The 21,531-nt window shown below is 49.1% G+C and overlaps 1 protein-coding gene across 1 annotated transcript in view; it reads right to left on the bottom strand.

Annotated features, from left to right (window-relative positions):
• LOC140403373 (uncharacterized) overlaps positions 1-21,531 on the bottom strand; it is a 201,595-nt gene that overhangs the window by 58,787 nt on the left and 121,277 nt on the right. The window contains exons 22-27 of the mRNA XM_072491293.1: positions 17,383-17,459; positions 17,126-17,290; positions 13,341-13,482; positions 6,461-6,537; positions 6,204-6,368; positions 1,856-1,997 (exon numbers count right to left, since the gene is read on the bottom strand). Of these exons, the coding sequence (XP_072347394.1) occupies positions 1,856-1,997; positions 6,204-6,368; positions 6,461-6,537; positions 13,341-13,482; positions 17,126-17,290; positions 17,383-17,459 (768 nt within the window). The remainder of the gene's footprint in view (positions 1-1,855; positions 1,998-6,203; positions 6,369-6,460; positions 6,538-13,340; positions 13,483-17,125; positions 17,291-17,382; positions 17,460-21,531) is intronic.

Genomic DNA, 21,531 nt, shown 5'->3' with positions numbered 1-21,531 from the left:
GAAGAAAGGAGGGACATCTGGAGAGCTCCATTTTGTCCTCAGTTCGAAGAGGACTTTCAGCCAGGAAGCAGCTGGACAATTCTCTCTTTGTTCTCTCTATCCCTGTGATTTAACAGGCTGCTGATAAGATCTGTGAAGGCACTCCTCTTTAAAAGACAGACTGCAGTGAAAACTGTGATGAGAAACGTCTGGAGTGAAAGATTGTGACCGGTTTCTCCTCCACGTCTGTGATTCGTTAATCCTCTGTCTGAATAGCTGGGAAAAGCTCAATATGAGAACACTCTTTATAATACAGCATGCACAGAGATCATGCAAAAGGAAGACAGTTTAGAACGCTCAGGTTTAAAGTTCCAGTAATATCTCAGGGATCAGCGTGCTCCATTCAGTGGTCGGAGGTCAGAATTACATTGACCTAAATCCCTGAATGAATCTTCATCTGGTGGTTGATGGTCAGAATTTCATTGACCTGAATCTCCAGTTTGAAGCTCCATCTGATGGTCGGAGGTCAGAATGACACTGATCGGAATCACTTATATAAACCAATTGCCCAGAGAGTCGCATTCAGAGACGACCGGTGCCTCCTGAGACCAGAACCGCCGCAGCGGCGATTCATCTCAAACATTTTCTTCAATTCTTGTTGTTTTAATTCTTCCCCTCCCCTTACCGTGTGTCTGTCTTGTGTGTGTCCAGGTGGAGGGTGGGACGGGGCTTTGGGAATAGATGGAGTCAGGAAAACACAAATTATTGGGCAATTCACTTATGTTGGGACTGTAACTGACTACACACTCACCCAGGGTGTTGTAACAAAGAAATGGGATTGAAAGTTGTCGACATGATTAAATGTCTGTAGCAGAGACGGAAATTGTTCCTGTGGTTTGAGAGTGAGGAGAAAAGCTGTAAACTCCTGGAAGATATCAATGGACTGGTCAGGTGGGTGGATGTGTGAGCAAGTGAACTCCATGTGGAGAAGTGGGAGGAAATGGGTTTTGGGAGTGTCATCACCCCGACGAGGACTAAGGGCAGCCACTGTTGATACCCCCGTGGGACACAAAGAGTATGAGCTTCCCTGATAGGGAGCAGAGACCACCCAGCTGGTGGTTGCTATACCTAAATATATAGTCGACCCAAGCAGGGCCCGGAGCTGTTCATTGTTCCAAAAGGGGCTGAATTGGCCACTGCTGTGGCTAGATGTTGTACATAGTTCAATAAATCCCTGCTAGCTTCCTCAAACACTAAACTGGCGACGAGGACAAAGAGGCTCCGGTCTCGTTTGTGGAACCGCCAGCCGCCCCGGATGAATATTATTCAGGAACATGTGGACATAAAGTCCAAGATGCCTCTGTTCGGTAAGCTAGAAGCCTTTGATGCAAGTCTGCAAGACTGGAGCTAGTATGCTGAATGCAGGAGATACAGCTTCCAGGCTAATTTCCCCAGGTATTATGGTGGAAGATCGTCAGAAATTCATCCTCCTGAACGCGTGCGAGGCCCGTCTTTTGGAATTATAAAGAGTCCCATTAACCCGAATGCAGCAGGCTCTAAATAGTTTGGCGAACTGACCATATTGGTGGCTGAAACCCTCTCTTTTTTTGTTTTATAAATTTAGCGTGGCCAATTATTTTTTTTTCAATTCAGGAGCTATTGAGCCTGGGAGTTAAAGTGGCTGGTCATGAATTGTCTTTCAGGGGAAGATCCATGGTATTGGACAAGATTATCCCAACCAAGGCTGGATTCACTATTTTTATTTATTTCAGATCCATGTCTGGACCATTGCAGGAGCCTCGATCTTTCCTTTACTCTCAACCAATTCTCTGCAGTTACACTGATGAGTTTAATCAAGTTTCCCCCTGCATCTTACCTGTTGAATCTGTACCATCCAGGGACAAGTTTGTTGTCACAATGTAAACGAGAACACTTTCGACCAACACACTTTGTGCTCCTCCACCGCTGGTTCAGGACTTGGTGACTCACACACGGGTCGACAGGCTTGGACTGTCCGGCTGATGAGCACAAGATGTTTATTGTAAAGATAAAGTTTAGGAAATGTTCCACACTGACTCGTCTCCATTGGAACATTAAAAACCTCCCTTTCACCCACTGCTCTGCTATCAAATCCCTGAAATGAAAGCGGGAATCTCTGCTCCTTCCCGAGACCAGTACCCGGAACCCCCCACCCCCCACCCATCCCCCCTCCTCATCTCCCCTCCACCCCACCCATCCTCTCTCTCCCCACCCCACCCATCCCCCCTCTCTCTCCCCCCACCCATCATCCCCCCCACCCTTCCCCCCTCTTTCCCGCCACACCCATCACCCCCCAACCCCCCCCCACCCATGCCGACTCTCCCCCCCACCATCCCCCATCTCTCCCTCCCACCCATCCCCCCTCTCCCCCCACCCAAAGTGTTGTCACTCTATGAAATCCATCTCCCAGAAAGCACTGATTGGCTCTTTGAGTTGACTGTAGGCTGAGTTAGAGATTTTCAGAAACAAGGGATTCAAGACTTGTGAGGGGCTGACGGCAGATTGGAGATGAGGCAACCGGCAAATCTGCCAGGCTCAGATTGAATGCTGGGACAGGCTGGAAGGGCCGAATGGCTGACTCCAGTTTAGTCCCATGTGCAGATGTCCATCGCAGTCTCCTCACTCAGTTCACTCCACACTGAGGGGCTGAGGTTCAGCGTGACACACCCGGCAGCAATCGATGTGACTCACAAACACGGAAAACTGGGCCCATTTGCAAATTGAAGGTTCTGAGAGTTTAAAATCAGTGTCAGCTTGGAGAATAAAATCACTTCAGGAGGTTGAGCAGTGGGTGGTGATGAATGGGTTATTTTGACATTCAATGATGATCCCCAGTGTTGGGGCTGCCACCTGGACACTTTCTGCTATTGGGAAATGATTTGAATATTGGAAAGGCACGATAACTCTCCAAACGTCCTGAGCAAAGCAAACCTGGAGATGGGGCAGTGAGTGAGGAGGATACCCATTATTTAACAGCACATGGATAGGCTGGTGAAATGGACAAGAAAGTGGCCGATGATTTCACACAGAAAGGTCTGAAGCTTTTTTCTAGGAGAGTTGGGGAGAGTCAAGATAGACTTTATGGTGCAGTTCAAAAGAGTGTTCAGGGACAGAGGGTCTTGGAGGTCTGTGGGCAATGGTCTTTGAAGACAATCACTTATATTGAGTGGGACGTGATGAAACCATTAGTAGAGGTGTAATGTGTAAAATCAGCAAAGAACATGTTGAAGGATGTGAGGGTTCTTGGGCGAGATTCTCCGACCCCCCGCCGGGTCAGAGAATCGCCGGGGGCTGGCGTGAATCCCGCCCCCGCCGGTTTCCGAATTCTCCGGCACCGGATATTCGGCAGGGGCGGGAATCGCGCCGCGCCGGTTGGCGGGCCCCCCCGCGCGATTCTCCGGCCCGGATGGGCCGAAGTCCCGCTGCTAAAATGCCTGATTAAACCACCTCTCTTACCGGCGGGACAAGGCGGCGCGGGCGGGCTCCGGGGTCCTGGGGGGGGCAGGGCGATCTGGCCCCGGGGGGTGCCCCCACGGTGGCCTGGCCCGCGCTCGGTGCCCACCGATCCGCGGGCGGGCCTGTGCCGTGGGGGCACTCTTTTCCTTCCGCCTTCGCCACGGTCTCCACCATGGCGGAGGCGGAAGAGACTCCCTCCACTGCGCAGGCGCGGGGATGCCGTCAGTGGCCGCTAACGCTCCCACGCATGCGCCGCCCGGAGATGTCATTCCCGCGCCAGCTGGTGGGGCAGAAATTCGTCCGGCGCGGGCCTAGCCCCTTAAGGTTGGGGCTCGGCCCCCCAAATGCGGAGCATTCCGCACCTTTGGGGCGGCGCGATGCCCGACTGATTTGCGCCGTTTTGGGTGGCAGTCTGCGGACATCGCGCCGATACCGGACAATTTCGCCCAAGAGGGGGCAGAGGAGATTTAACCAGGATAGCTACAGGAATGATGCAGCTCAGTACAAGTTTAGAATGGAGAATCTGATGCCTACGGCGCTGAGGATCCGGGTTTGACCCCGGCCCCAGGTCACTGTCCGTGTGGGGTTGGTACATTCTCCCCGTGTCTGCGCGGATTCACCCCCATACCCCAAAGATGTGCAGGGTAGGTGGATTGGCCATTCTACATTGCCCCTTAATTGGAAAAGAATAATTGAATTGGGTCCTCATTTTGTAAATGGGGAATCTGAGCTTATTCTTTCGAGGGCAAAGGAACTTCGGTGAGAGTTGCTCGCCGTGTCGAAGATGGTGACTGGTTTCTGTCATGCAGACAAAGAGAAGCTCTTCCCATTGGTCAGAGAGTTGCTGACGGTACAAGGAGGAGGGGACACGGTTTGAATCTTTGTGCTCAGATGTGGAGGGGAAAGTGAGTGGGAACTTTTTAACACATCGACAGGTATTGATCTGGATCTCATTGTCAGTGAGTGAGGGGGAAACAGAGACAATTCGAAAAGGAAATGGAATGTGCACTCGATGGAATAACCGTCCAGGGAAATGGGAACAGAACGAGGAAATGAAATGAAAATCGCTGATTGTCACAAGTAGGCTTCAATGAAGTTAGTGTGAAAAGCCCCTAGTCGCCACATTCCGGCACCTGTTCGGGGAGGCTGGTACGGGAATGGGACTGATTGGATTTCTCTCCAAGGATTTGATAGTCACTCAGTTCATCCTGAGTATGGAGGGGTTTTCCTATGAGGAGAGGTTGATCAGTAAGTTTGTGAATGATATGAAAATTGGCGGGTGATAAATAGTGAGGAGGATAGCCTTCGATTGCCGGAGGATATAGACGGGCTGGTCATATGGGCTGACCAGTGGCAAATGGAATTCAATGCGGATAAGTGTGAGATGATGCACTTGGACAGGACAAACAAGGCAAAGGATTACATGGTAAACGGCTGGACCCTGGGAAGCCCCGAGGATCAGAGGGGCCTTGGTGTGCATGGACACCCGTCCCTGAAGGTAGCAGAGCAGGTGGATACAGTGGTTAAGAAGGCCAATGGCCTTTATTAGCCGAGGCAGCGAGTTTAAGAGCAGGGAGGTTATGCTGGAACTGTATAAAACTTCGGTTAGGCCACTGCTAGAGTATTGTGTGCAGTTCTGGAATCCACATTACAGGAAGGATGTGATAGCCACTGGACAGGGTGCAGAGGAGATTTACCAGGATGTTGCCTGGGCTGGAGAGGTTTAGTTATGAAGAGAGATTGGATAGACTGGGGTTGTTTTCCTTGGAGCAGAGGAGACTGAGGGGGACATGATTGAGATGTATAAAATTCTGAGGCACACAGATAGAGTAGGCAGGAAGAAACCTTACCCCTTGGTGGAGGGATCAGTGACCAGGGGGCAGAGATTTCCGGTAAGGGGCAGGAGGGTTCGAGGGGGTTTGAGGAGAAATCGTTTTCCCCAGAGGGGGGTGGGAGTCTGGAACTCGCTGCCTGAAAGGGGGGTGGAGGCAGAGACCCTCAGAACATTAAGAAGTATTTAGATGAGCACTTGCAGTCCCAGGGCAAACTATGGGCCAAGTGCTGGGAAATGGGATTAGAATGGTTAGGGGTTGATTTCGACTGACGCAGGCACGATGGGCTGAAGGGCCATAAGACATAGGAGCAGAATTAGGCCACTCGGCCCATCGAGTCTGCTCCGCCATTCAATCATGGCTGTTGTTTTTCTCATCCCATTCTCCTGCCTTCTCCCCATAATCCCGACTCTGCCTGTTAACCAGTCCTTAGTCTGTGTCAGTATCTTGTCTCCTATCCCATTGCTTTACTTTGTTGACCAACCTCCTGTTGGTGAGTTGATCAAAAGCTTTCTGAAAATACAGGAACTCTACATTCCCCTTTATCAATTCTGTTCGTAACATCCTCAAAACCCCCAACATGTTCGTCCAACATCTTTCCCCACATTAACCCATGTCGACTGTGTCCAATCAGATCATCATTATCCAAGTGTCCAGTTCTCACATCCTTCCGAATTGATTTGAACGTTTCCCCTCCGACTGCAGCAAGGTGAGTGAGTTGGGAAAGGGTTACAAAGGAGCTGTCAGAGTGTCTGATTCAGTTCCCGTCGCTGGAAATTACACTTTGGGTTTCAGTCCCTTCCAGCAGCGAGGCTCTGATGTAACTTTGTCATTGCTGCTGCTGACCTGGGACATCCCAGAATTACCCGTTTACTCCATTTAAAAAGCCCAATGTACCTGTGCAGTAAGCGAGGTGACAGGCGGGAGACTTTTTCAAGTAATAAACAAAGTAATTCCTGCAGCGTTTGATCTTTATGTCCTGAGACCAGCGACAACTGTTACCACTCCAGTGAAAACAAACTTGCCTCTTCACCTCCCCATCACCCGGAGTGGGATGCCTACCTGAAACGAGGGATAGAAAGAGTGAAAACTGTATCCAGTGTGAATATGTTGGACAGTCAATGGAAATCTGAGATAATAGAGTCTGAAATTACCACGTAACCAGCCCGGGGCGCTTGTGGAGCAGTGATTGACTGGAACAACAGCCTCAGGAATGGTCGATCCACCAGGACTGAAAGAACAATCACACAGTCAGTCGCTGGACTGGGGAAATCACAATAAAATGAAGAAGGAATTACTCAGCTGGTCAGGCAGCCTGTGTGGAGAGAAACAGAATTAACCTTTCTGTTTGTGATGACCCTTCGTCAGGACAGAGGAGTTATCACAACTCCAAACAGTAACTCTGATTCTCTCCACAGAAGCTGACTGAGCTGCTGAGTATTTGCAGCATGTTGTGTTTCCATTTCACATTGTATTCAGGAGGACGTGTGTGAAATGTGCAGTGGGATAAACTCAGCAGGGGAGGGAATATTACCGTGTTTAGCACCCTGGAAAGTGGACATGTCCCCAGTGTTATGACACCCTGGGTGGGTGCACAGTCAGTTCCCCCACAGATCCCGGAGTGAATTACCCAATAATTCATGTGTTTCCTTGAGTTTGTTAACCCTTGACTGCGATAACGAGTTACGGGCACCAGGTTTATTGGTAAAATAGTAACTAACTGTTTATTATGACAAGAGAAAAGAAGAACATATAATGGAAACAACGTAGCAACTGTCTGCTAGTCACCAATTCACAAAACCCCGTCCCACCCTCCACCCAGACACACACAAGACAGGTACACAGTAAGGGGGGTAGGAAAGGTTCAAAAATTAAGGAGCTGCGCGATTTGAGGTTCTTCACTGCTGGGGTTGTGACCTCTGTAGGCACCGGTCTTCTCTGAATGCACCCCTCTGGGAATTGATTTGCACAGGCGATTCAAGTCGGTGCAATTCCATCCTTTGACCACTAGATGGAGCCTTACACAGGAGATTTTGGTCAGTGTAATTCTATCCTTTGACCACCAGGTGGAATCTCTGTCTCCTTGAGATACGACTGGAGCTTTATACCTGAGAAATTACAGCAGACTTTATGTCCAGTCTGCCTTTGTCTGTTTGACCGATCTCGGTGCAGAGTTTCGACCTGCATCATGCAGAGAACCCTCAGGTTGCGTTTCCCCCAGCCATTCAGACAGAGAACTAAACTGTTACAGACCTGCTCAGTAACTGAAGTCACAGCCTTTAAAACCAGCAGCTCCTTCACAGGTCTGACTCCTGTCTGCAATCTTCTAAATAGGAGTGCCTTCCGCACGTCTGGCTGGGAGAGAGTGCCTTCAAGCTGCTGGCTGAATCTCTTCACAAAAGTCAGGACAAGATGGAGCTCTTCACATGGCCCGCATTTCTTCCGAAATGTTCCGAATGGCTCAACCAATCACAAGCGAAAACAGGCAAAGTCTCAGAATTTCAGACACACAGATTGGCTGCTTACAAGGTTATCAGACTGACATCATGGGCTCTGCCACACAGCATAAAGGGGGAGTCCTGGGCAACTTGATTAGACAAGGGGTGGTTTGGTACGCCTAAAGTCTGGAGCTTAAGCATAAATCCCAGTTTTGCAGCAGCGAAGAAGTGGACTGTAGATTAAAGGCAGTCAGCAGGACAGGAATCACAAAAGAAACACTGAACAGACAAAGGTTTTTGGCCGGATCCTTATACCAGACAGAGACAAAATGTCTCCCGGGCTGTTGAGGAAAACAAGGGAAGATGTAACCAGGACTCAAAGCATCTTCACCCATTGACTGTGGCTATAGGTGTGGAGCTGGAGATCTGCAGGACTAATAACAAAAACAGGATGAAGAGACAGTGTGACTAATTACGGACCACTCCGTCTAACGTCTGTGATGGGTACATTATGGGGAATAATTGTATAAAATTATATTAATCATGGTTTATATATTATGATCACAGAATTTACAGTGCTGAAGGACCCATTCGGCCCATCGAGTCCGCACCGGTCCTTGGAAAGAGCACCCTACCTAACCTCACAGCTCCACCCTATCCCCACACTTCCACCCTATCCCCGTAACCCCACCTTACCTTACTGTTTTTGAATCTGTCTATATATAAGTTTCTGGAACCTCTTCATTCACCTGAGGAAGGAGCAGTGCTCCGAAAGCTAGTGATTCGAAACAAACCTGTTGGACTTTAACCTGGTGTTGTAAGACTTCTTCCTGTGCTCACCCCAGTCCAACGCCGGTATCTCCACATCATTACTTTTTTTTGGACACTGTAAGGTTTTCGGGCAATTCGGCCCTTTTTGGTCTGTTCAAGAGTAAAATCCAGAGACTGGAACATAACCAAATTTCCCAGCAGGCTTGGCCTGCTGAGCTGGGTATGTGTATGGATACTTACAACCCCCCCCCAGGATCTACAAGGAAGAAGGAGCCAGACAACTAGATAAGATTAAAACACAGACAAAGGGGCATGGTAATTCAAATACCCCATCAACATAGCGAGGTGAGAATAGCAGCGATCTCCGGAGCATAGAACATAGAACATAGAAAATACAGCACAGAACAGGCCCTTCGGCCCACGATGTTGTGCCGAACCTTTGTCCTAGATTAATCATAGATTATCATTGAATTTACAGTGCAGAAGGAGGCCATTCGGCCCTTTGAGTCTGCACCGGCTCTTGGAAAGAGCACCCTACCCAAACTCAACACCTTCACCCAACACCAAGGTCAATTTGGACATTAAGGGCAATTTATCATTGGCCAATTCACCTAACCTGCACATCTTTGGATTGTGGGAGGAAACCGGAGCACCCGGAGGAAACCCACGCAGACACGGGGAGGACGTGCAGACTCCGCACAGTCAGTGACCCAAGCCGGAATCGAACCTGGGACCCTGGAGCTGTGAAGCAATTGTGCTATCCACAATGCTACCGTGCTGCCCTTGAGAACAAATAAATCTACACTATATCATTTAACCGTAATCCATGTACCTATCCAATAGCTGCTTGAAGGTCCCTAATGTTTCCGACTCAACTACTTCCACAGGCAGTGCATTCCATGCCCCCACTACTCTCTGGGTAAAGAACCTACCTCTGATATCCCTCCTATATCTTCCACCTTTCACCTTAAATTTATGTCCCCTTGTAATGGTTTGAGCAGATGGAAGACTTTGAAAATCTTCACAAGAGAGCTTAACCTCGTTATCCCAAAAAGCAGACTGTCTGGGCTCAGTATATTGCGCTGGAAAAGCCCTTGAAGATAAACGGTAGAAAAACCCAAGTTGGAGGCGGACCTGGGGGAGGTACTCCAATCTTGACAGAAGCCACTGGCAGGAACTCACTGGGTGGAGGGGGCAGAGTCGGCGCCAAATTCAAATCAGGACAGGTCTGCCTGGCTGGAAGGAGCGGACCTGCGAGGAAAACCCGGAAGTCAACAGGTCTGTCCGGCTCAAAGGGGGCGGGACCAGCGGGAACTTTAAACTTGGACCGATACAATGCAAATGCGAGGAAAACCCGGAAGTCGACAGGTCTGACCGGCTCAAAGGGGGCGGGACCAACGGGAACTTTAAACCTTCCCGATTCAATGCAAAAGGGGCTGGCCGAACACAGGAAGAAGCCAGGTAAACGGATATAAGAGGGGCTGTGTTTCGATTGAGGGGCTCTTGGCTTGACCTCTCCACCTTCGACTTGACCTCCTGCTCCAGCCGTAGCCCTGGACTGTAAGTACCCTGCAGCAGCGAGCGAAACTCCCGGGACTTTGATAGTGGTTGAGGCTTTGGGGCAGGGGGCTTGATTTGTGTTTTGTACCATTGCTAAAATTGTGTAACAATAAGATTTTACGTTGTGTCCGTTATAGTACTTCCTGAATAGACATAGTTTGTGTTAGAGCTTAAGATTTTATTATAATTTCTTCTGTTTGATGATTTTGACCTGGGTTTTGCAATAAACCTCGATTTGCTGATAATTGGAGTCGTTTAAATTCTTCAATCTCTCACCAGCAATCTCTGACCAAGTCATTGTTAAGATATTCCTCACCTTAATTCCGGGGTCGAGAATCTAGGGTCATCTTGAACGATTCGAACCCGTTCACTCAGGACAGGCTGCTGGTTAGGTAATAAACAGCAGTGTCCTATTCTCTCTCTTGGGAAAGCTACTCCAGCGAAGTAGGAACCGGGTGGGTGTTGCACCACCGGCAAGAGTGAGAATCACCTGGGCATTGGTGGGGGTCTGGAGATCTGTGCGATATAAGCCTCAGGCTTCCGGTTAGGGATAAACGGCAGGCTTGATTCAGTGCTCTCTCCCGTGGAGGTGTCCCAGTGCGGCATCCCCTGGTCTCTGAAGTTTCAGTGCCAGCTGGAGAGAGACACACACAGATACTCAAACCCCAGATATCGGCCCAGTAGTGGAGTAGCCCTCTACAACACTAAGGGCAATTTAGCATGGCCAATACACTTACCCCTGCACATCTTTGGACTTAGCCATTGTGCTAACCATTATGCTACCTTGATGCCCAACCAGGGGCAGCACGGTAGCACAGTGGTTAGCACAGTTGCTTTACAGCTCCAGGGTCCCAGGTTCGATTCCCGGCTTGGGTCACTGTCTGTGCGGAGTCTGCACGTTCTCCCCGTGTGTGCATGGGTTTCCTCCGGGTGCTCCGGTTTCCTCCCACAGTCCAAAGATGTGCAGGTTAGGTGGATTGGCCATGATAAATTGCCCATCGTGTCCAAAATTTCCCTTAATGTTGTGTGGGGTTACTGGGTTATGGGGATTGGGTGAAGGTGAACCTTGGGTAGGGAGCTCTTTCCAAGAGCCGGTGCAGACTCGATGGGCCGAATGGCCTCCTTCGGCACTGTTAATTCTATGATACTGTTGTAAACCATTTATCTGCTCTGCGTTTCCTTTTTAATTTTGTCCCGTTTGCCTTTCATCTACAATCCCCTTGCTAGCTGCTGCAAAAGAAAACTGCCCCCGGTCTAATGGCCCAGGACTTCCCTTTTAGGGTCTGTGGCAGAAGCCATGATGTCAGTTTGATAGACTGGGCATGCAGCCAATCGGTGAATCTGAAATGCTGGACTATCTCCTGTTGTTGCTTACGATTGGTGGAGCCACTCAGAATCTTCTGGAAGAAAGGAGGGACATCGGGAGAGCTCCATTTTGTCCTCAGTTCGAAGAGGACTTTCAGCCAGGAAGCAGCTGGACAATTCTCTCTTTGTTCTCTCTATCCCTGTGATTTAACAGGCTGCTGATCAGATCTGTGAAGGCACTCCTCTTTAAAAGACAGACTGCAGTGAAAACTGTGATGAGAAACGTCTGGAGTGAAAGATTGTGACCGGTTTCTCCTCCACGTCTGTGATTCGTTAATCCTCTGTCTGAATAGCTGGGTAAAGCTCAATATGAGAACACTCTTTATAATACAGCATGCACAGAGATCATGCAAAAGGAAGACAGTTTAGAACGCTCAGGTTTAAAGTTCCAGTAATATCTCAGGGATCAGCGTGCTCCATTCAGTGGTCGGAGGTCAGAATTACATTGACCTAAATCCCTGAATGAAGCTTCATCCGGTGGTTGATGGTCAGAATTTCATTGACCTGAATCTCCAGTTTGAATCTCCATCTGATGGTCGGAGGTCAGAATGACACTGATCGGAATCACTTATATAAACCAATTCCCCAGAGAGTCGCATTCAGAGACGACCGGTGCCTCCTGAGACCAGAACCGCCGCAGCGGAGATTCATCTCAAACATTTTCTTCAATTCTTGTTGTTTTAATTCTTCCCCACCCCTTACCGTGTGTCTGTCTTGTGTGTGTCCAGGTGGAGGGTGGGACGGGGCTTTGGGAATAGATGGAGTCAGGAAAACACAAATTATTAGGCAATTCACTTATGTTGGGACTGCAACTGACTACACACTCACCCAGGGTGTTGTAACAAAGAAATGGGATTGAAAGTTGTCGACATGATTAAATGTCTGTAGCAGAGACGGAAATTGTTCCTGTGGTTTGAGAGTGAGGAGAAAAGCTGTAAACTCCTGGAAGATATCAATGGACTGGTCAGGTGGGTGGATGTGTGAGCAAGTGAACTCCATGTGGAGAAGTGGGAGGAAATGGATTTTGGGAGTGTCATCACCCCGGCGAGGACTAAGGGCAGCCACTGTTGATACCCCCGTGGGACACAAAGAGTATGAGCTTCCCTGATAGGGAGCAGAGAACACCCAGCTGGCGGTTGCTATACCTATATATATAGTTGACCAAGGCAGGGCCCGGAGCTGTTCATTGTCCCAAAAGGGGCTGAATTGGGAGAGGGTTACTGCTGTGGCTAGATGTTGTACATAGTTCAATAAATCCCTGCTAGCTTCCTCAAACACTATACTGGCGACGAGGACAAAGAGGCTCCGGTCTCGTTTGTGGAACCGCCAGCCGCCCCGGATGAATATTATTCAGGAACATGTGGACATAAAGTCCAAGATGCCTCTGTTCGGTAAGCTAGAAGCCTTTGATGCAAGTCTGCAAGACTGGAGCTAGTATGCTGAATGCAGGAGATACAGCTTCCAGGCTAATTTCCCCAGGTATTATGGTGGAAGATCGTCAGAAATTCATCCTCCTGAACGCGTGCGAGGCTCGTCTTTTGGAATTATAAAGAGTCCCATTAACCCGAATGCAGCAGGCTCTAAATAGTTTGGCGAACTGACCATATTGGTGGCTGAAACCCTCTCTTTTTTTGTTTTATAAATTTAGCGTGGCCAATTATTTTTTTTTCAATTCAGGAGCTATTGAGCCTGGGAGTTAAAGTGGCTGGTCATGAATTGTCTTTCAGGGGAAGATCCACGGTATTGGACAAGATTCTCCCAACCAAGGCTGGATTCACTATTTTTATTTATTTCAGATCCATGTCTGGACCACTGCAGGAGCCTCGATCTTTCCTTTACTCTCAACCAATTCTCTGCAGTTACACTGATGAGTTTAATCAAGTTTCCCCCTGCATCTTACCTGTTGAATCTGTACCATCCAGGGACAAGTTTGTTGTCACAATGTAAACGAGAACACTTTCGACCAACACACTTTGTGCTCCTCCACCGCTGGTTCAGGACTTGGTGACTCACACACGGGTCGACAGGCTTGGACTGTCCGGCTGATGAGCACAAGATGTTTATTGTAAAGATAAAGTTTAGGAAATGTTCCACACTGACTCGTCTCCATTGAAACATTAAAAACCTCCCTTTCACCCACTGCTCTGCTATCAAATCCCTGAAATGAAAGCGGGAATCTCTGCTCCTTCCCGAGACCAGTACCCGGAACCCCCCACCCCCCACCCATCCCCCCTCCTCATCTCCCCTCCACCCCACCCATCCTCTCTCTCCCCACCCCACCCACCCCCCCTCTCTCTCCCCCCACCCATCATCCCCCCCACCCTTCCCCCCTCTTCCCCGCCACACCCATCACCCCCCAACCCCCCCCACCCATGCCGACTCTCCCCCCCACCATCCCCCATCTCTCCCTCCCACCCATCCCCCCTCTCCCCCCACCCAAAGTGTTGTCACTCTATGAAATCCATCTCCCAGAAAGCACTGATTGGCTCTTTGAGTTGACTGTAGGCTGAGTTAGAGATTTTCAGAAACAAGGGATTCAAGACTTGTGAGGGGCTGACGGCAGATTGGAGATGAGGCAACCGGCAAATCTGCCAGGCTCAGATTGAATGCTGGGACAGGCTGGAAGGGCCGAATGGCTGACTCCAGTTTAGTCCCATGTGCAGATGTCCATCGCAGTCTCCTCACTCAGTTCACTCCACACTGAGGGGCTGAGGTTCAGCGTGACACACCCGGCAGCAATCGATGTGACTCACAAACACGGAAAACTGGGCCCATTTGCAAATTGAAGGTTCTGAGAGTTTAAAATCAGTGTCAGCTTGGAGAATAAAATCACTTCAGGAGGTTGAGCAGTGGGTGGTGATGAATGGGTTATTTTGACATTCAATGATGATCCCCAGTGTTGGGGCTGCCACCTGGACACTTTCTGCTATTGGGAAATGATTTGAATATTGGAAAGTCAAGATAACTCTCCAAACGTCCTGAGCAAAGCAAACCTGGAGATGGGGCAGTGAGTGAGGAGGATACCCATTATTTAACAGCACATGGATAGGCTGGTGAAATGGACAAGAAAGTGGCCGATGATTTCACACAGAAAGGTCTGAAGCTTTTTTCTAGGAGAGTTGCGGAGGCGAATGAGACTCCCTCCACTGCGCAGGCGCGGGGATGCCGTCAGTGGCCGCTAACGCTCCCGCGCATGCGCCGCCCGGAGATGTCATTCCCGCGCCAGCTGGCGGGGCACCAAAGGCCTTTTCCGCCAGCTGGTGGGCGGAAATTCGCCCGGCGCGGGCCTAGCCCCTTAAGGTTGGGGCTCGGCCCCCCAAATGCGGAGCATTCCGCACCTTTGGGGCGGCACGATGCCCGACTGATTTGCGCCGTTTTGGGCGCCAGTCTGCGGACATCGCGCCGATACCGGAGAATTTCGCCCAAGAGGGGGCAGAGGAGATTTAACCAGGATAGCTACAGGAATGATGGAGCTCAGTACAAGTTTAGAATGGAGAATCTGATGCCTACGGCGCTGAGGATCCGGGATTGACCCCGGCCCCAGGTCACTGTCCGTGTGGGGTTTGTACATTCTCCCCGTGTCTGCGCGGATTCACCCCCATACCCCAAAGTTGTGCAGGGTAGGTGGATTGGCCATTCTACATTGCCCCTTAATTGGAAAAGAATAATTGAATTGGGTACTCATTTTGTAAATGGGGAATCTGAGCTTATTCTTTCGAGGGCAAAGGAACTTCGGTGAGAGTTGCTCGCCGTGTCGAAGATGGTGACTGGTTTCTATCATGCAGACAAAGAGAAGCTCTTCCCATTGGTCAGAGAGTTGCTGACGGTACAAGGAGGAGGGGACACGGTTTGAATCTTTGTGCTCAGATGTGGAGGGGAAAGTGAGTGGGAACTTTTTAACACATCGACAGGTATTGATCTGGATCTCATTGTCAGTGAGTGAGGGGGAAACAGAGACAATTCGAAAAGGAAATGGAATGTGCACTCGATGGAATAACCGTCCAGGGAAATGGGAACAGAACGAGGAAATGAAATGAAAATCGCTGATTGTCACAAGTAGGCTTCAATGAAGTTAGTGTGAAAAGCCCCTAGTCGCCACATTCCGGCACCTGTTCGGGGAGGCTGGTACGGGAATGGGACTGATTGGATTTCTCTCCAAGGATTTGATAGTCACTCAGTTCATCCTGAGTATGGAGGGGTTTTCCTATGAGGAGAGGTTGATCAGTAAGTTTGTGAATGATATGAAAATTGGCGGGTGATAAATAGTGAGGAGGATATAGACGGGCTGGTCATATGGGCTGACCAGTGGCAAATGGAATTCAATGCGGATAAGTGTGAGGTGATGCACTTGGACAGGACAAACAAGGCAAAGGATTACATGGTAAACGGCTGGACCCTGGGAAGCCCCGAGGATCAGAGGGGCCTTGGTGTGCATGGACACCCGTCCCTGAAGGTAGCAGAGCAGGTGGATACAGTGGTTAAGAAGGCCAATGGCCTTTATTAGCCGAGGCAGTGATTTTAGGAACAGGGAGGTGATGCTGGAACTGTATAAAACGTCGGTTAGGCCACTGCTAGAGTATTGTGTGCAGTTCTGGAATCCACATTACAGGAAGGATGTGATAGCCACTGGACAGGGTGCAGAGGAGATTTACCAGGATGTTGCCTGGGCTGGAGAGGTTTAGTTATGAAGAGAGATTGGATAGACTGGGGTTGTTTTCCTTGGAGCAGAGGAGACTGAGGGGGACATGATTGAGATGTATAAAATTATGAGGCACACAGATAGAGTGGGCAGGAAGACACCTTACCCCTCGGTGGAGGGATCAGTGACCAGGGGGCAGAGATTTACGGTAAGGGGCAGGAGGGTTCGAGGGGGTTTGAGGAGAAACCTTTTTCCCCAGAAGGGGGTTGGGAGTCTGGAACTCGCTGCCTGAAAGGGGGGTGGAGGCAGAGACCCTCAGAACATTAAGAAGTATTTAGATGAGCACTTGCAGTCCCAGGGCAAACTATGGGCCAAGTGCTGGGAAATGGGATTAGAATGGTTAGGGGTTAATTTTGACTGATGCAGGCACGATGGGCTGAAGGGCCATAAGACATAGGAGCAGAATTAAGCCACTCGGCCCATCGAGTCTGCTTCGCCATTCAATCATGGCTGTTATTTTTCTCATCCCATTCTCCTGCCTTCTCCCCATAATCCCGACTCTGCCTGTTAACCAGTCCTTAGTCTGTGTCAGTATCTTGTCTCCTATCCCATTGCTTTACTTTGTTGACCAACCTCCTGTTGGTGAGTTGATCAAAAGCTTTCTGAAAATACAGGAACTCTACATTCCCCTTTATCAATTCTGTTAGTAACATCCTCAAAACCCCCAACATGTTCGTCCAACATCTTTCCCCACATTAACCCATGTCGACTGTGTCCAATCAGATCATCATTATCCAAGTGTCCAGTTCTCACATCCTTCCGAATTGATTTGAACGTTTCCCCTCCGACTGCAGCAAGGTGAGTGAGTTGGGAAAGGGTTACAAAGGAGCTATCAGAGTGTCTGATTCAGTTCCCGTCGCTGGAAATTACACTTTGGGTTTCAGTCCCTTCCAGCAGCGAGGCTCTGATGTAACTTTGTCATTGCTGCTGCTGACCTGGGACATCCCAGAATTACCCGTTTACTCCATTTAAAAACCCCAATGTACCTGTGCAGTAAGCGAGGTGACAGACAGGAGACTTCTTCAAGTAATAAACAAAGTAATTCCTGCAGCGTTTGATCTTTATGTCCTGAGACCAGCGACAACTATTTCCACTCCAGTGAAAACAAACTTGCCTCTTCACCTCCCCATCACCCGGAGTGGGATGCCTACCTGAAACGAGGGATAGAAAGAGTGAAAAGTGTATCCAGTGTGAATATGTTGGACAGTCAATGGAAATCTGAGATAATAGAGTCTGAAATTACCACGTAACCAGCCCGGGGCGCTTGTGGAGCAGTGATTGACTGGAACAACAGCCTCAGGAATGGTCGATCCACCAGGACTGAAAGAACAATCACAGAGTCAGTCGCTGGACTGGGGAAATCACAATAAAATGAAGCAGGAATTACTCAGCTGGTCAGGCAGCCTGTGTGGAGAGAAACAGAATTAACCTTTCTGTTTGTGATGACCCATCGTCAGGACAGAGGAGTTATCACAACTCCAAACAGTAACTCTGATTCTCTCCACAGAAGCTGACTGAGCTGCTGAGTATTTGCAGCATGTTGTGTTTCCATTTCACATTGTATTCAGGAGGACGTGTGTGAAATGTGCAGTGGGATAAACTCAGCAGGGGAGGGAATATTACCGTGTTTAGCACCCTGGAAAGTGGACATGTCCCCAGTGTTATGACACCCTGGGTGGGTGCACAGTCAGTTCCCCCACAGATCCCGGAGTGAATTACTCAATAATTCATGTGTTTCCTTGAGTTTGTTAACCCTTGACTGCGATAACGAGTTACGGGCACCAGGTTTATTGGTAAAATAGTAACTAACTGTTTATTATGACAAGAGAAAAGAAGAACATATAATGGAAACAACGTAACTACTGTCTGCTAGTCACCAATTCACAAAACCCCGTCCCACCCTCCACCCAGACACACACAAGACAGGTACACAGTAAGGGGGGTAGGAAAGGTTCAAAAATTAAGGAGCTGCGCGATTTGAGGTTCTTCACTGCTGGGGTTGTGACCTCTGTAGGCACCGGTCTTCTCTGAATGCACCCCTCTGGGAATTGATTTGCACAGGCGATTCAAGTCGGTGCAATTCCATCCTTTGACCACTAGATGGAGCCTTACACAGGAGATTTTGGTCAGTGTAATTCTATCCTTTGACCACCAGGTGGAATCTCTGTCTCCTTGAGATACGACTGGAGCTTTATACCTGAGAAATTACAGCAGACTTTATGTCCAGTCTGCCTTTGTCTGTTTGACCGATCTCGGTGCAGAGTTTCGACCTGCATCATGCAGAGAATCCTCAGGTTGCGTTTCCCCCAGCCATTCAGACAGAGAACTAAACTGTTACAGACCTGCTCAGTAACTGAAGTCACAGCCTTTAAAACCAGCAGCTCCTTCACAGGTCTGACTCCTGTCTGCAATCTTCTAAATAGGAGTGCCTTCCGCACGTCTGGCTGGGAGAGAGTGCCTTCAAGCTGCTGGCTGAATCTCTTCACAAAAGTCAGGACAAGATGGAGCTCTTCACATGGCCCGCATTTCTTCCGAAATGTTCCGAATGGCTCAACCAATCACAAGCGAAAACAGGCAAAGTCTCAGAATTTCAGACACACAGATTGGCTGCTTACAAGGTTATCAGACTGACATCATGGGCTCTGCCACACAGCATAAAGGGGGAGTCCTGGGCAACTTGATTAGACCAGGGGTGGTTTGGTACGCCTAAAGTCTGGAGCTTAAGCATAAATCCCAGTTTTGCAGCAGCTAAGAAGTGGACTGTAGATTAAAGGCAGTCAGCAGGACAGGAATTACAAAAGAAACACAGAACAGACAAAGGTTTTTGGCCGGATCCTTATACCAGACAGAGACAAAATGTCTCCCGGGCTGTTGAGGAAAACAAGGGAAGATGTAACCAGGACTCAAAGCATCTTCACCCATTGACCGTGGCTATAGGTGTGGAGCTGGAGATCTGCAGGACTAATAACAAAAACAGGATGAAGAGACAGTGTGACTAATTACAGACCACTCCGTCTAACGTCTGTGATGGGTACATTATGGGGAATAATTGTATAAAATTATATTAATCATGGTTTATATATTATGATCACAGAATTTACAGTGCTGAAGGACCCATTCGGCCCATCGAGTCCGCACCGGTCCTTGGAAAGAGCACCCTACCTAACCTCACACCTCCACCCTATCCCCACACTTCCACCCTATCCCCGTAACCCCACCTTACCTTACTGTTTTTGAATCTGTCTATATATAAGTTTCTGGAACCTCTTCATTCACCTGAGGAAGGAGCAGTGCTCCGAAAGCTAGTGATTCGAAACAAACCTGTTGGACTTTAACCTGGTGTTGTAAGACTTCTTACTGTGCTCACCCCAGTCCAACGGCGGTATCTCCACATCATTACTTTTTTTTGGACACTGTAAGGTTTTCGGGCAATTCGGCCCTTTTTGGTCTGTTCAAGAGTAAAATCCAGAGACTGGAACATAACCAAATTTCCCAGCAGGCTTGGCCTGCTGAGCTGGGTATGTGTATGGATACTTACAACCCCCCCCCCCCCCCCCCCAGGAGCTACAAGGAAGAAGGAGCCAGACAACTAGATAAGATTAAAACACAGACAAAGGGGCATGGTAATATAAATACCCCATCAACATAGCGAGGTGAGAATAGCAGCGATCTCCGGAGCAGATGGAAGACTTTGAAAATCTTCACAAGAGAGCTTAACCTCGTTATCCCAAAAAGCAGACCGTCTGGGCTCAGTATATTGCGCTGGAAAAGCCCTTGAAGATAAACGGTAGAAAAACCCAAGTTGGAGGCGGACCTGGGGGAGGTACTCCAATCTTGACAGAAGCCACCGGCAGGAACTCACTGGGTGGAGGGGGCAGAGTCGGCGCCAAATTCAAATCGGGACAGGTCTGCCTGGCTGGAAGGAGCGGACCTGCGAGGAAAACCCGGAAGTCAACAGGTCTGCCCGGCTCAAAGGGGGCGGGACCAGCGGGAACTTTAAACCTTCCCGATTCAATGCAAAAGGGGCTGGCCGAACACAGGAAAAAGCCAGGTAAACGGATATAAAAGGGGCTGTGTTTCGATTGAGGGGCTCTTGGCTTGACCTCTCCACCTTCGACTTGACCTCCTGCTCCAGCCGCAGCCCTGGACTGTAAGTACCCTGCAGCAGCGAGTGAAACTCCCGGGACTTTGATAGTGGTTGAGGCTTTGGGGCAGGGGGCTTGATTTGTGTTTTGTGCCATTGCTAAAATTGTGTAACAATAAGATTTTAAGTTGTGTCCGTTATAGTACTTCCTGAATAGACTTAGTTTGTGTTAGAGCTTAAGATTTTATTATAATTTCTTCTGTTTGATGATTTTGACCTGGGTTTTGCAATAAACCTTGATTTGCTGATAATTGGAGTCGTTTAAATTCTTCAATCTCTCACCAGCAATCTCTGACCAAGTCATTGTTAAGATATTCCTCACCTGAATTCCGGGGTCGAGAATCTGGGGTCATCTTGAACGATTCGAACCCGTTCACTCAGGACAGGCTGCTGGTTAGGTAATAAACAGCAGTGTCCTATTCTCTCTATTGGAAAAGCTACTCCAGCGAAGTAGGAACCGGGTGGGTGTTGCACCACCGGCAAGAGAGAGAATCACCTGGGCATTGGTGGGGGTCTGGATATCTGTGTGATATAAGCCTCAGGCTTCCGGTTAGGGATAAACGGCAGGCTTGATTCAGTGCTCTCTCCCGCGGAGGTATCCCAGTGCGGCATCCCCTGGCCTCTGAAGTTTCAGTGCCAGCTGGAGAGAGACACACACAGATACTCAAACCCCAGATATCGGCCCAGTAGTGGAGTAGCCCTCTACAACACTAAGGGCAATTTAGCATGGCCAATCCACTTACCCCTGCACATCTTTGGACTTAGCCATTGTGCTAACCATTATGCTACCTTGCTGCCCAACCAGGGGCAGCACGGAAGCACAGTGGTTAGCACAGTTGCTTTACAGCTCCAGGGTCCCAGGTTCGATTCCCGGCTTGGGTCACTGTCTGTGCGGAGTCTGCACGTTCTCCCCGTGTGTGCGTGGGTTTCCTCCGGGTGCTCCGGTTTCCTCCCACAGTCCAAAGATGTGCAGGTTAGGTGGATTGGCCATGATAAATTGCCCTTACATGTCCAAAAAATTGAGGTGGGGTGACTGGGTTACGGGGATAGGGTGGAGCTGTGGGCTTGGGAGTGGTGCTTTTTCCATGGGCCGGTACAGATTTGATGTACCAAATGGCCTCCTTCTGGACTGTAAATTCGATGATTCTATGGTTTTGAAAGACATAAATTAATCAAAGAGAGTCAGGACCGATCTGTTCCGGCGAAGTCTAGTTTGACTAAATTGATTATATGTTTGGGGCAGTAACA

This window comes from Scyliorhinus torazame, chromosome 27 (assembly GCF_047496885.1).
Source record: "Scyliorhinus torazame isolate Kashiwa2021f chromosome 27, sScyTor2.1, whole genome shotgun sequence".
Taxonomy (NCBI): Eukaryota; Metazoa; Chordata; class Chondrichthyes; order Carcharhiniformes; family Scyliorhinidae; genus Scyliorhinus; species Scyliorhinus torazame.
The sequence above is the reverse complement of the archived record's forward strand: the minus strand, read 5'-3'. Positions and strand labels throughout refer to the sequence as shown.